Here is a 12,685-nt window from a genome sequence, read left to right as displayed (position 1 = left end):
AGGTTCATCAGGGAAGCATGAACTGCTGCAGAAAGAGGCACTTGTGCTTTACTGCTCTTTCTCTTCCTGAAGGCCTCAAATCAGTCTTGTTTTAAAGCACTCTGCTGATCTGTTCTGTAGACTAAACAGAGTAAGGTGCTTTGCTTGATAATCCATTCTTTGAGGAGAAAATGAAGTCTAAACACTTGTTCCATCAGCAGTTTCAACAGCTCACTGCTGAGGTAGGCAATTGTTCCTCTGTCCTTGATTGTTCAAGTGGGGTTAGGTGACCATAGTCACTGCTTATATGTTCTTTCTGGGGTTTCCCTCTCTTTTGCTGCTGCTGTGGGAACTCATGGTCTCTTTCCAGCTCATTGCTTATGGCCCTGTGATCTTTCTTTTCTTATTCCAGTCTCCACCAAGAGAAGGAAGCCAAGGTGAACTCACTCCAGCAAACAGCCAGTCCCGGATGAGCACCAACATGTGAAGCTCTTTGAATCATCAAAAGACTCTTCCCCACCCCCCACCCAGGGTCATGTGTGTACCTTGTGTCTGCGCCACCAACTCTCACTTGGTGCCTTTTCAGAATCTCTAGGTGTGGGAGGGGCAGGACCGTCAGGGGCATGCCTTTAGAGTCTGAGAACTCCTCTTAGAAAAGAAACTTCCATTAGATGCAGCATTTTCAAGAACATATGAGCATGGCAGTGCTGGGGTGCGTGTTGTCTTTCCTCCAGGGTGTTTCCCACACAGATGTTTCTCTTGGCTTCCTTCAGCTGCCAACAGAGCTTTCTGGTTTCCATCCAGTATAGCATGAAACTAGAGGGACAAGTGTGTGCCTGTATAATTTCTTATCCAGATAGACACATTGTCTCAGACCCTGCAAATCCCTCTCATGCAACATCCAACAGAATTTCTATTCACTTACTGCAAGGTTTGTGTGTGTGCATTTATTCTGGGTCAACTCTACTTCAGTCTGTTCTTCCCATTTTCAGAATCCATGCTCTGCCATGTTCTCACATCCTTGACCAGGTTTTGGCTAGTTTTGATGTTCTTATTGAGATTTACTGCTGTGCTGTACAGCAGCTTCCTAGCCTGCTTGGGCACAAAAAGAGGGGGTAAAATGGCAGGGAAGGGCCTTCACTTGCTTCTGGGCAAAATCTTGCCTGACTCCGAATTCCTGGAACCACTTCTTATTTATCCTTTGCAAAAACAAGGGTGGGGGCAGTGGCGTTAGTGGTCCCAGGCCAGACTCAGTTTGTGTTTTGTTAACAAGCATAATTTAAATATTTGAATACACCACAGTTCTTTTCGTTCAGGGTTCATCCATTGGAGGTTTATCCTGGGGACAAAGTTACACTTTTGGACCTAGCCCTTTACAATTCAATAGATTTTCTTCAGACACTGTTAATTCTATTTAGTTTAAAACAAAGTTATCTCCTATGCATTAAAAAGCATAATTGTAAAGACAACTGCAGCTCTGAGCACTTATTCTTTCTCTCCTCATGCACAAACATTGTAAACTTAGAAGCAAGTCAACACTCTAGCACAGGTGCCTGAGTAAATGACAAATGTAAGAAGTGTGCTGTTTTCAGTTTCGGTGAACTACGTAAATGTCCAACTTGCAGTCTTTACAAATGGTACTGAACAAATGTATTCCTTAATTGGGGTTGGGGCTAAAACCAAACCTTGCAAATTCTCTTGGGCAACCTTTTACAGGCAGTTTTAAGGGTAAGTAGATCTCATAGAAAAGTGCAATTAAAAAAGAAATGGAATAGAATAACACAGTTTTATGTACAGCACGCCCCGTGTGGTGCAAAAGGTGGTGCGTCCCATTCGCATGAATGGGGTGCGCTCCCGTGGCGTGTGCTCTGTGCGCTGCTGCCGCACCACCACAGACACTAGCCCCATTCATTTGAATGGGGCTTGAGCATCCGCGCTTTTCCTCTTATGCGGGGGGGGGGGCTGGAACAGATCCCCGCGTAAGAGAAGGGTGGACTGTACATATGGTTTGTTTTTTCAATGAAAGCTGAGATTATTAGAATTTATATCATGCTTATGTCAGGCAGTTTAGAAGAAGATGGGTGAAATATGGAGAAATAGATCTCTGTTTACTGGAACTCCAGGCTACGAGGATGGAGTAGAAAGAGAAAATCTGTGGTGATTGCAGGGCTAACCTACTGTACCTGAGATTCTGTATCTCTCACTATGATTGAAATAAGGTAAGGGAACCACTCCACTCATAACTTTCTGTAGTTGCTAGATTTCTTCTGCTCATTCTTAAATAGGTTGCAAACAGAAATACTCTGGGTCAGCTAGGTGTTCATGGCCTTTGATATGTCCAGTTTTTGTATGTGATTCTTTAGATGGTCTAGTCCTACAAGGAAATTCTGTGGAAGGAAGGAATGGTAGACTAAAGGGGACATTTGCCATAAATGTGATACATGTTTATTGTGTTGTCATTTGGGGAAGTATCGATGAAGATGTGAAGTCAAAGGCTCTCATGGCTGGCATCCATAGTTTTTTGTGGGTTTTTTGGGCTGTGTGGCCATGTTTTAGAAGAGTTTCTTCCTGACATTTCGCCAGCATCTGTGGCTGGCATCTTTAGAGAATGAAGATGCCAGCCACAGATGCTGGCAAAACGTCAGGAAGAAACTCTTCTGCAACATAGCCATATAGCCCAAAAAACCCACAAAAACTAAGGATGAAGTATTAGACTTTGGATTAGTTATGTTAACTTCCAGGAACAGAGAAGATGAGAGAGTTCAGGTGCTGTCTGTTATTTCTTTAAAATGCCTAGTTGTCACTGTTGAATGTTGGGTTTTATACTTGTTGCTTCCCTTGTCTTTTAGAAGACAAGTCTTCTAAACATACCAACACAGAGATTAACATGTAAATCACTTCCTCTCAACCAAGGGTCACATAGTACTGTATATGTACCCCACTCACTTTCATGCCAACATTCTCTGAAGATACCATCACAGATGCTGGCAAAATGTCAGGAAAAAACTCTTCCATAACACGGATGTATAGCCTGAAAACCCCAGAAAAACTAAGGATTCAAGTCGTGAAAGCCTTTAACTTCACACTGCATTTTTTAGATTGGCTAGCCTACTATTTACGAACATAGCAAATATCAATAAGCCTTACTAGCCATCTTTATTTTTTCTCCTAGTATTCATCAGGGTTCAATTCCCCACTCAGCCATGGACACCCACTGAATAACCTTGGGTGAATCACACACTTTCAGCCACAGAAAACCCTGTGATAGGGCCACCTTAGGATCACTAAACAACAACAGTTCATACTAGAGATGTTGTTGACCTCAGGGGATAGATTGTTCTTTAAAAAAAAAACCTGAGCCATTAGCAAAAAATGGATTTGGGCATGTTTTTGTCTTGAACATTTAAGCATTTAATTGCTTTCCCATGATCAAGTACCTGCAGTAGTGATTATTAAAATTCAGCATTTTGTTGTAAGTTAAAGCAAGAGCTCTTAGGCCACAACTAATAAGTGTGCCACAGTTGTGTGTGGCCTACTTTTATACCCAAATGTGGTGGTATGTAGCCTTACTGGAAGGCAAGAAATTAGTTTTGTCGTCTGTCTTTCTCTTCTGCCCTCCAGATAGCGTGCTATACTTTAGGTGTGAAGTAAAAACAGATAGAAATTATAGATGTCATTATCATATTATCATAGATGTTTTCCATGACTGCTCTTGAGGGGCAAACAGCCCTCTACAACTGCAGCTTTGACTTTTGCCAATTTGATTATTCATGGATTTGATTACTGTAATATGTTCTCTTTAGGAATCTAAGTCCTCCAGTGCATCTCTGTGGTCAACATCTGCTAGAAGTTGCACTGAAGGACCTAGATATTCTTAGAGACAATACTTGCCTAGGCATTTCTAGATTTTCCAGCTCATTTCTGTGGTCAACCTCTGGCAATATTGCCAACAATCTTGACAATATGAATGCACAGATTTGTGGATTTGTGTTTTTCTACACAGCCATTTTCTAAATGAGGAATGGGAACATAGTTGGAACTCACACACATTGACCATGCTGGTTCTAAATGATCAAAAAGGGACTATTTGTCCTGGTAACAACTGGATCGTATTTGTGTGTACTTCAGAAGTGAGTCTTACTGACGTTACTTCACTTTGGATTTCAAGTTATATCACCTCCCAACAGTTCATTAGGAGGCTGTAACAGGCATGAGATGAATGCAAAATTGCTACCAGAATACAAGGGTACTAAAAATCTGAAAAAGAATAAAATACTCTGCTGTCATTTGAAAAGGATCCAGAAACATTAGTGGCAAGTGATAAAAATATGTCCTTAAACCACATGGTCCTTGAATACCATATTGAACTTACTGTGCGCAGAGAAGCATATCCTTCGCTTGCCTGTTCACTTTTCCCAGTGGTTTGGACAAATAGCAAAAAAATAATAAGATAGATACACAGCTTGAGAAATGCCCTCGGAAGAAATACAAAATAGACATTTGTACATGTAAGGTTATTTTTCAGACTCAACACAGTTTTTTTTTTATTTAATATATCATTGGTTCTATTCACAATCTCAATTAAAGTCAACAAAATCTAAATTTTTAAGAAAGCAATAGTTTATATTCATAAGAAATTATATCATAGCAATAGGAAAAGTTTGGTCTTTCATGTTTTGAATGACAACTTCAAGAAGCCATAGCTGGTGTGGCTAAATATTTGAAGGGGCAAAGTTTCCCTTGCCCCTACTGTAAATGTTGAAAGGGAGAATGGTATGGAATGCAACAGCAACACTAGCAAGAGTTAAGGGTAAAATAAGCACTGATGAAATCCTAAATTGTTCCACTCATCCTTCTTTGCTTCTTACCCTCCATTCTTATGACAAATTCTTGGCTACAGGCCATTGGTTATTAAGGGCACTAGAGTATTTTTAAAGAGGACTTACTGTGCCACTTCACATATTTATTATTCTGGGCATGGAAGTAACATTATATTGGCTATACATCTAAGCCATGGGTGGAAGGGTGTACCAGGTCAGACCTGGCCAGCAAACAGACACTGGCTCACAGGTTTTGAGCCTTAGTGGATTAACAAAGTTTGGTTTTGACCGTTCATGACCTCAGGTTTAAGCACTGGTTACCTCTGGCTTAGGTGATGTCTTTCAATTTGTGCCAGTGCACCTCCCATACAGTAGTTAGAGAATGGTAACCTACTTTGATAGTAAACATGCACAGGCCCAATTAAGTGATTTTGGCCTTCTTTTTGAAGTTGACACTGCAGGCCTTGTGGTGAGCAGAGTACCAGTAAGCTTCTAGAGTTGAAACTTCTTGTTCAGCTGTGGTCAAATATATCCTGTATGAATCAAAGGAAGGATGCTGTCATCGAAAATTGGATACAGAGTCCATATTCATCATTATTTACTTGGATATGGGAAGGTTGCATTTGTGTGCAAACCCTTTAATGTTCTTTGCCACTAAAACATAAGTGTGACTATATAATCTTGTCCTCTGTTCTCATCACAGTCTTAATGCTGGGTGATGATAATCTACAAGCTTTTTTGGCTGACTTCCTTCTTCTAAAGACTGGAGTATTAGGAACATATCGCTGATGAGAGAATTCCCTGGTTGGAACAATATGAATGTATGGCAGAATATGGGCCAACTGCTACTGTGCTAGAAACTTCAATACACCTACCTTTCCCTGGCCTCTGCATCTCTCTACTAGATGTACACAGGAAATCTCTAAGTCATTTTAAACTGATAACCTTTTTTCTGAAAAGGGTCTTCAGTTATTAACGCCATAGGCCCTGTGTTGTGTTCCAAGTGCCATACTTTTGAGCTATTTGGAGTGTTAACGGGGAAGCATCTCTGACATCAGCATACTTGCAACTAAGTAAAACATACAGTCATACTCTGGTATATATCAGGGACAAAGGCAGGAGGAAGGTTGTTGCCTAAAGCCAGGGTGAACCGATAACCATATGAATGTTGGCAGGTGTTGGAATATAGTGTAATGTTGTCTTGGAAGCAGAAAGGAGATGTGATGAACTGGCCAAGAGATCCCTCATGAGACTTGGGGAATTAGCTAGCATTATGATTATCCTCTGGTGCAGAGACTGGCCTGCTTGTTCAGTGTAGAGTGCTGGAGGGCATATATCATGTTGGATGAGCAAGTGAAAGTCCCTCTAATAATGTAGGCAATGTGGTTGGGTCCTGTGATGACATTTCCTGAGTAGATGTGTGGGCAGAGTTGGCATCTGAGTTTGTGGCAAAATCTTGTATCCCTTTCCCTATCTATGTTGTGTGTTCTTCTGTAGATAAATAACTGTTTCAGATTTGGAAGCTGTCTATAGGCCACCAAGAGCCCTTGAAAGGGCAGCATTATTGTCCCGAATAGTTTATAGTTAATTGATGATAAGCCTGAGTGTTCTCCATTGGGAGCTGTATGTGACCACTAGTGGGGCTCTGTCATTTTCATTCTCCAGTTTGTTATGTAATAGATTAGTCTTGGTACAAGTCTTGCTTTGTTGATTTAGTTTCTTACTTCATGTGGTGGGTAATGTAGTTTAATGAATGTTTTCTGTAATTCCATGAATTTGGTATCTCTGTCTTGTGGGTCTGAGCAGATGCTATTGGAGGTCTTGGAATGTTGTGCCTGACAGTTGTAGTACATCCTTGTGTGTGATGTCGGTATACAGAGATTCCACATCTAAAATGGTGTTCCCTGGGAGGTTGTGGATGAAGTGTAATTTCCGCGGAAAGCCAGTGGTGTCCTTACATAGCTGGAAGTGTTGGTGCCTTATGGTCTAAGGATATCATCCATATATCCAGAGGCAACAATTGTGAGTGTTCCAATTCTTGAGATGGTGGGCCATCCAGAGTCACTTTATATATTTTGAGTAATAGATAGAATATGCCCAGTCAAAGCTCTTGGGATGTGTCAATTCAGATTTGGTTCTGTGCCTCCATGGTAAATTCCCTGAGTAGACTGTGTAATTCCTTCTAGTATTCATCCTTGGAATAATTGAACAGGATTTTGTAAAATGTAGTGTTGGACAGTTGTCTCTCAGCCTTCTTTATGTAGTCAGATTTGCCCATAATGACTAGACCTCCTCCTTTGTCTGACTTTTTGATGACAGTATTAGGATTGTTCCTGAGACTGTATATAGCATCTTGTTCCTTGTGGCTAAGATTGTATGCTATGTCTTTTATTGATTATTTCTGTCTGGGAATGGCAGCAGTAGCTTTCTATGTAGAAGTTTAGTGCATTGACCATCAGAAGGAGTCCATGTGGAGTTCTCCTTTTTATGAGTCTAAAAGGTATTATGTTGTATAGTATAATGTCTTCTGTTGTGTTGGAGATCTGGGGTGATCCCTATGAGTTGTTGTCTTGATTAGTGTCACTGTTCTTGACGTATTCCTTGAGGCATAGGTGGCAGAAGGCCTCTATAATAGATCACCACAGAAGTGTATATTGTATGTGAGGTTGGAGGGGCAGAAGACTAAGTCTCATGACAGAACAGACACCTGACACCAAGCTCAGGGTTGGCTGAGTTTATGTATGTAAACCAAAAATAAATGAGTCTTCAGAGGGCTACAAATCTTACTAGGTCACTTTATTTTTTAATGCTGGGTTCTTATTCCAGGATGCAAGGATTTGGTGTGGTAACTAGCATAAGGCCAGGTGTGTGTGTGTGTGTGTGTGTGTGTGTGTATATATATATATATATCACTCAACATATAGTAAAAAAGAGAGAGATGGGAATCTCCCAGGGTCACTATCCTTGTAAAGGTTACTTTGAAAGTACATTCAGCTATCTTGGGCAGCCTAGATTTTAAGGTCTTCCATAGGTGTCATTTGTTGCTAACTTCTTAGGAATCAGATCAGCATTGTTCCCTCTCTGATATGCCCAGAGGCAGGGCTTGAAAGAAATAGCTTAGAGGTGGCAAACCACTGGCTGACCAGATGTCTGATTTGCAGCTCCTGTTATTCCTAGTAATCAGAATCAGTTGCTGTGAAAGCCAAAGATTCTATCATTATTCAATCAGCTGTAATTCTATGGCATACTGCTTCTGGACCTGGAGGTTTTGTTCTGTATCATTGGCATGATTAATAGGCATTGGAGGACTTGCTCACCATGGTCTAATCACTTCATGGAGGCAGAGCCAAAAGTACGATGCAATAACCCAGCTATAGTCTGGCTGATCGATATTAAACCATCTGTTGTGCTGGGACATAATACAATAATGCTGGGGCTAGGTGGGCTGACAGGTTGAACTAGGAGGGCAGGACTCTTTCAAGCCCCATGTACCCTTCCTTGAATTTCACAACAGGCAGAAGGTGGTTTATTTATTTATTTTTGTTTAAGTTCTGAGCTACTTGCCTCCCATTGTTCTTTGCTTCAGGCATGCACCCAATTCAGGGTGAGCAGGTTCAACCACCTTGCAATAACACTCTGGGGTGGTTACAACTGGTGTTGCATACTGCCTCGCTCTATGGGGTAAATAAGGGCACTGGGTCACAACAGTCAGGCTATGTCAGTACACATGCTGCCTTCCAGCATTTGGTCAAGACACTTGTTTCAGTGTTCATCAATAAATGCCTTTGCCCTGGCCTCTGCATCTCCCCCCTAAGCAGGTAGACAAGTCCCAGGTCAATTTAGATTGATAATGTAAATTATCACAATTGTCCTTGTATGCCACTCCACCTTGAAAAATAGTAACACGGTGGCCTCCTTGTTCCCAACTCTGTGTTTGGTCCTCATTTCTCTCTTCTTCTACTGGGGGACAGACACTAAACATTGATTTTAGACATTTCTGTAAATGTATGAGGACAAGAAATATGGATTCAAAGTTGTGCTTTGAGAATACATGGGCAACATGTTGGACTGCAATACCCATCTACCCTACCCAGCAATGAGAGCTTGTAGTTGTCAGTTCAAAGACTTCTGGAGGGCCAAACATTTTCCCACCCCTGGCTTTAAGAGGTTCCAGATTCTCCATTAGGAAATATTATTCTGCAATAAGTAATCCAGACCACGCAGATTTCTAAAACCTTTTGACTGATATGTTCTGTGATGTAACAAGGTTCTGAACCAACAACTACTATCAATTTAAAGTGAAACCACCTACTTGGTGATCAACATATTGCATTGTTCACATGCACTTTGTGCATTGTTGCATTTGCAGAAATAGTCTACAGTGACACTTTGTCCAAGCCACCAGGGCTCCTAAAGATGATGAGCAAATGCTGCAATAGATAAGATGACAAATACAACTATAATCCCCTAAAGCCAAAAGCAAATCTCTGAATGAATGTAGGTGCAGATTTGTCTGATGTTTGTGACAAGTGGCTTAGCCTGTTGCCTGAGTGACACAGCAAGTTCTTACTAATGAATAAATGCCCCATTCACCTCTTCGGTAAAATATAATTCATTACTGTGGTGAATGCACACATTATCATTTATGTAGAATACCTATGAAGATTTGACAGCAAAGTGTTAATTTGGTAAACTGACAACATTCAGCTCTGTTCCTCTGGAACCTAGTCAGAAAGAGCCTTTTAGTGGCTCCTTGTTTAGCTTCCTTATTTTCACAAAGGAGAAACAAAAGCTCCTTGGAAAACAGTGAACAAAAATAAAAATAAACGCTTAACATTTCTCCAGTACTTTTGACAGGGCAGTAAATGATCCTACATTGTTTTCCTGGGAGTCCACTGATCTTTGTGCCATCCAGGTGGTTCTCACTGGTGTCAGCAGGTATCTCTTCCCAGATCCTACATGCCATGTCTCCATGGCCTGAAGTAGAACCTGGTGTCTCTTTTTTGCAGTGTCTGAGCTGCTCCACTGAAATATAGATCAAGAGCACCTCCTTAGAGCTATATGGCTAGTGTCATTCAATAGAGGTAGACACTATCATGACTTAGGACCCCATGGGAAAACTGCAAAGCGGAAAAGGTAGGGCTCCACTCCTACTAATTCTTCCTTTTTTTTTCCAATCTAGAATTGTTACGACTGAGTTGCAAAAGGCAAGTTTTGCACTGTGGAGCTCGGTTCAATCTGCTCAGAAAGTGATATCCCCTGCTGCTTCTGTTTCTGTTAAAAGTAGTTTCCAATACACACCCAGGGTTACCTCTAGTGACCTGATACTATATCTGTTTTTCCATATTAACTCTTTGCAAAAAGAAAAAGAAAGAAAGAAAGGTTCTTTTCCCTTTGCATACTTAGACATTGGGATGTACTGTCACTAGTACTCTTTGTGGAATCCCTGATTCCATATGAAGACTGTTCTCCTGAAGGCCTTTCATATTGGCCTTGCACCTAGGTCTCATTCCAGTCACTAAGTTCTGGAGATGGATAGCTGTTTGACTGGAGGTGTTCTTGTTCTAGCTAATCACCTTTACCATCCCTTTCAGTAAACATTCTTCTATCATTTGCAAACTCCTTTGCTCCTGCTCTTCAGGAATTATATGGGGATTTGAATATAGGGGTTTCTAGTTTGCATCAAATATTCTAGTGACACTTTGGCTCACTTCTTGAGGCTAGCTGATTATATTTTCCCTCTTCTTACAGACAAGCAATTACAAAATCCCCAGTTATGTACAGTAAAATGTAACCTTGTGGGGGGGGGGGAATGTTTTTTTTAAAATTAAAAAAAAAACATAAGCATAGGAACTGAATCATATGTAGGTATTCCCAGGTAAACAATCAGTTAGGACTGCTAGTGTGTGATCTTTATATTATAAATGCTTCCACCAGACTGTCTTAATGCTCCTTGGAGTATAGAGCTAACACTGTATAAAAGTATGCAAAGGCTAACTGTAGACAGTATAGCATAAGCTTTCAAGGACTTGGTCTACCTGTTCAGATGCATTTGAGGAAGTAGACCAAGTCTATGCTATGCTATGCTATGCTAAACAATCTGAGATGCTACAAGATCCCTTTGCATACTGATATTCCAGACTAATTTACCTCTATTTTATACATGGAAACCTACGTCAGTACTTTGAAAACATAGTCCATTTACGCTGTGACAGCTAATTTAACAGATTATCTATGTTAGAGAAATCACATACAAGTTGAATTTCTTAAAATGATTAATTTTATTGATTTTAAAAAAATATGTTTACCATCTTTCAAGATATCTTCACTGCATGAAGTAAGAAGCCCCCCTCAAGGTCCTGACTGTTGCCTTGGCTGCCCTTGAAAGACCCCCAGAACGTGTTGAAGCCAGCCCATGTCTGGGCAGCCAGGTGGCTTCAGAACATGTGTCATCAAAATGCCACGCTCCAAAGCCGCCCAGATGGCAGCACATAAGGGCCATATGTTTTGGCCCTAAGTGACTTAATTGTATTTAAGGGCACTACATGTACAGAAGCTAGCATGCTTTAGATTCCCCCCCCCCATTTGCAAAATTCCTGCTGTCTGGACATTAAGTTGCTTTTATAAGGTAGTCACCACACATAGTAAATGGAAACATCCACTCTTTTGCCACATTTTGTAATCCAGGTATGGTGGAGATACAGACATTAAAGGTAACATTCATTATTCTGGAAATATTACCCTAGATGAAGTAACCCTCCATCTTATCAATTCCTGATACAAAAGCAAAACTTCTTGGGAATCTGTGACATCAACTGATTACAATTAATGAGATTTAGAATGTAAAAAGGAGAGCCAGTGTGATGTAGTAGTTTCAGCATTGGTCTATGACTATGGAAAGCAGGTTTGAAATTCCCATTCAGCCATGGAAACCTGCTGAGTGACCTTGGGCAAATCACTCTCTCTTAGCCCCAGAGGAAGGCAAAGGCAAATCCCTTCTGAACAAGAACATCCCCTCTTGCCAAGAAAACCCCACGATAGACTCACTTTAGGACTACCATAAATCATAAGTGACTTGAAGGCACACAACAAAGAATGTTAATATTTGATTAAAAAGTTACAATTATCCTATGTTCCACTACATTTAATAAAGCTTAAGAACTGCAAAAATAATGTACCAGACTAAAGTTATAAATACAGAATCTTCCAGTGAACAAACGCAAGCTGTTGTCAGTCTTTTCACATGTGCTCCTGCACAATCTGAAATAAAGTGTGTTAATCTCAGATTTGTTCCACAGGGGTTATATAAACATTACTGAAATCTCTCCTGGGTGGAGTGTTGCAAGTCATCTTTTTAGTTGGCTGTGGGTGTATTGTCTCTTCCTCCCACTGCCTGTTTCAAAATGTTAATAGGAAGTTAGAAGCAGTCTTCATTCCCCATTACCAATCGCAAACCTTTGAGCATATCTTCTCAAGGACTTTAGGCACAGCAAGCCAACTCCTCCCTCATTTCAGCTCCATACCATAAGATGGATCAACTACAGGGAGAGGCGCAGTGAGATGTGACCAGGGATCATATAACAGAGTTGGAAGACACCACAAGGGCCATCCTATCCAACCTCCTGCCATGCAGAAAATCATAATCAAACCATCCCTGACAGATGGTCATCCGGCCTGTATAAAGACGTCCAAAGCAGGAGACTCCACCACACTCAGAGGGAGTGTGTTCCACTGCTGAACACCTCTTACTGTCAAGAAGTTCCTCCTAATGTTGAGGTAGAATCTCTTTTCCTGGAGCTTGCATCATCCTTGCATACTGAAGTTGGCTGAGGGTAGTGTGTATGTGGGGAGGGGGGCTTATCCACAGAACAGCTTGTATAGTAAAA

The 12,685-nt window shown here is 40.9% G+C and overlaps 1 protein-coding gene across 6 annotated transcripts in view; it reads left to right on the top strand.

Annotated features, from left to right (window-relative positions):
- GPS1 (G protein pathway suppressor 1) overlaps positions 1 to 12,083 on the top strand; it is a 34,283-nt gene extending 22,200 nt beyond the window's left edge. For 5 of the 6 annotated variants that reach the window (XM_042452646.1, XM_042452644.1, XM_042452645.1 and 2 more), the window contains one exon: positions 392 to 1,448. In XM_042452646.1, the coding sequence (XP_042308580.1) occupies positions 392 to 466 (75 nt within the window). In that variant the 3' untranslated portion in view covers positions 467 to 1,448. Of the gene's footprint in view, positions 1 to 391; positions 1,449 to 11,118 lie in introns of those variants that run through there. The other variant, XR_006102235.1, reaches the window with a different exon arrangement.
- The last annotated feature ends 602 nt before the right edge of the window (positions 12,084 to 12,685 follow it).

Source organism: Sceloporus undulatus, chromosome 2, assembly GCF_019175285.1.
Source record: "Sceloporus undulatus isolate JIND9_A2432 ecotype Alabama chromosome 2, SceUnd_v1.1, whole genome shotgun sequence".
Lineage (NCBI taxonomy): Eukaryota > Metazoa > Chordata > Lepidosauria > Squamata > Phrynosomatidae > Sceloporus > Sceloporus undulatus.
Note: the sequence above shows the minus strand (reverse complement) of the source record. Positions and strands in the feature narration are given on the sequence as shown.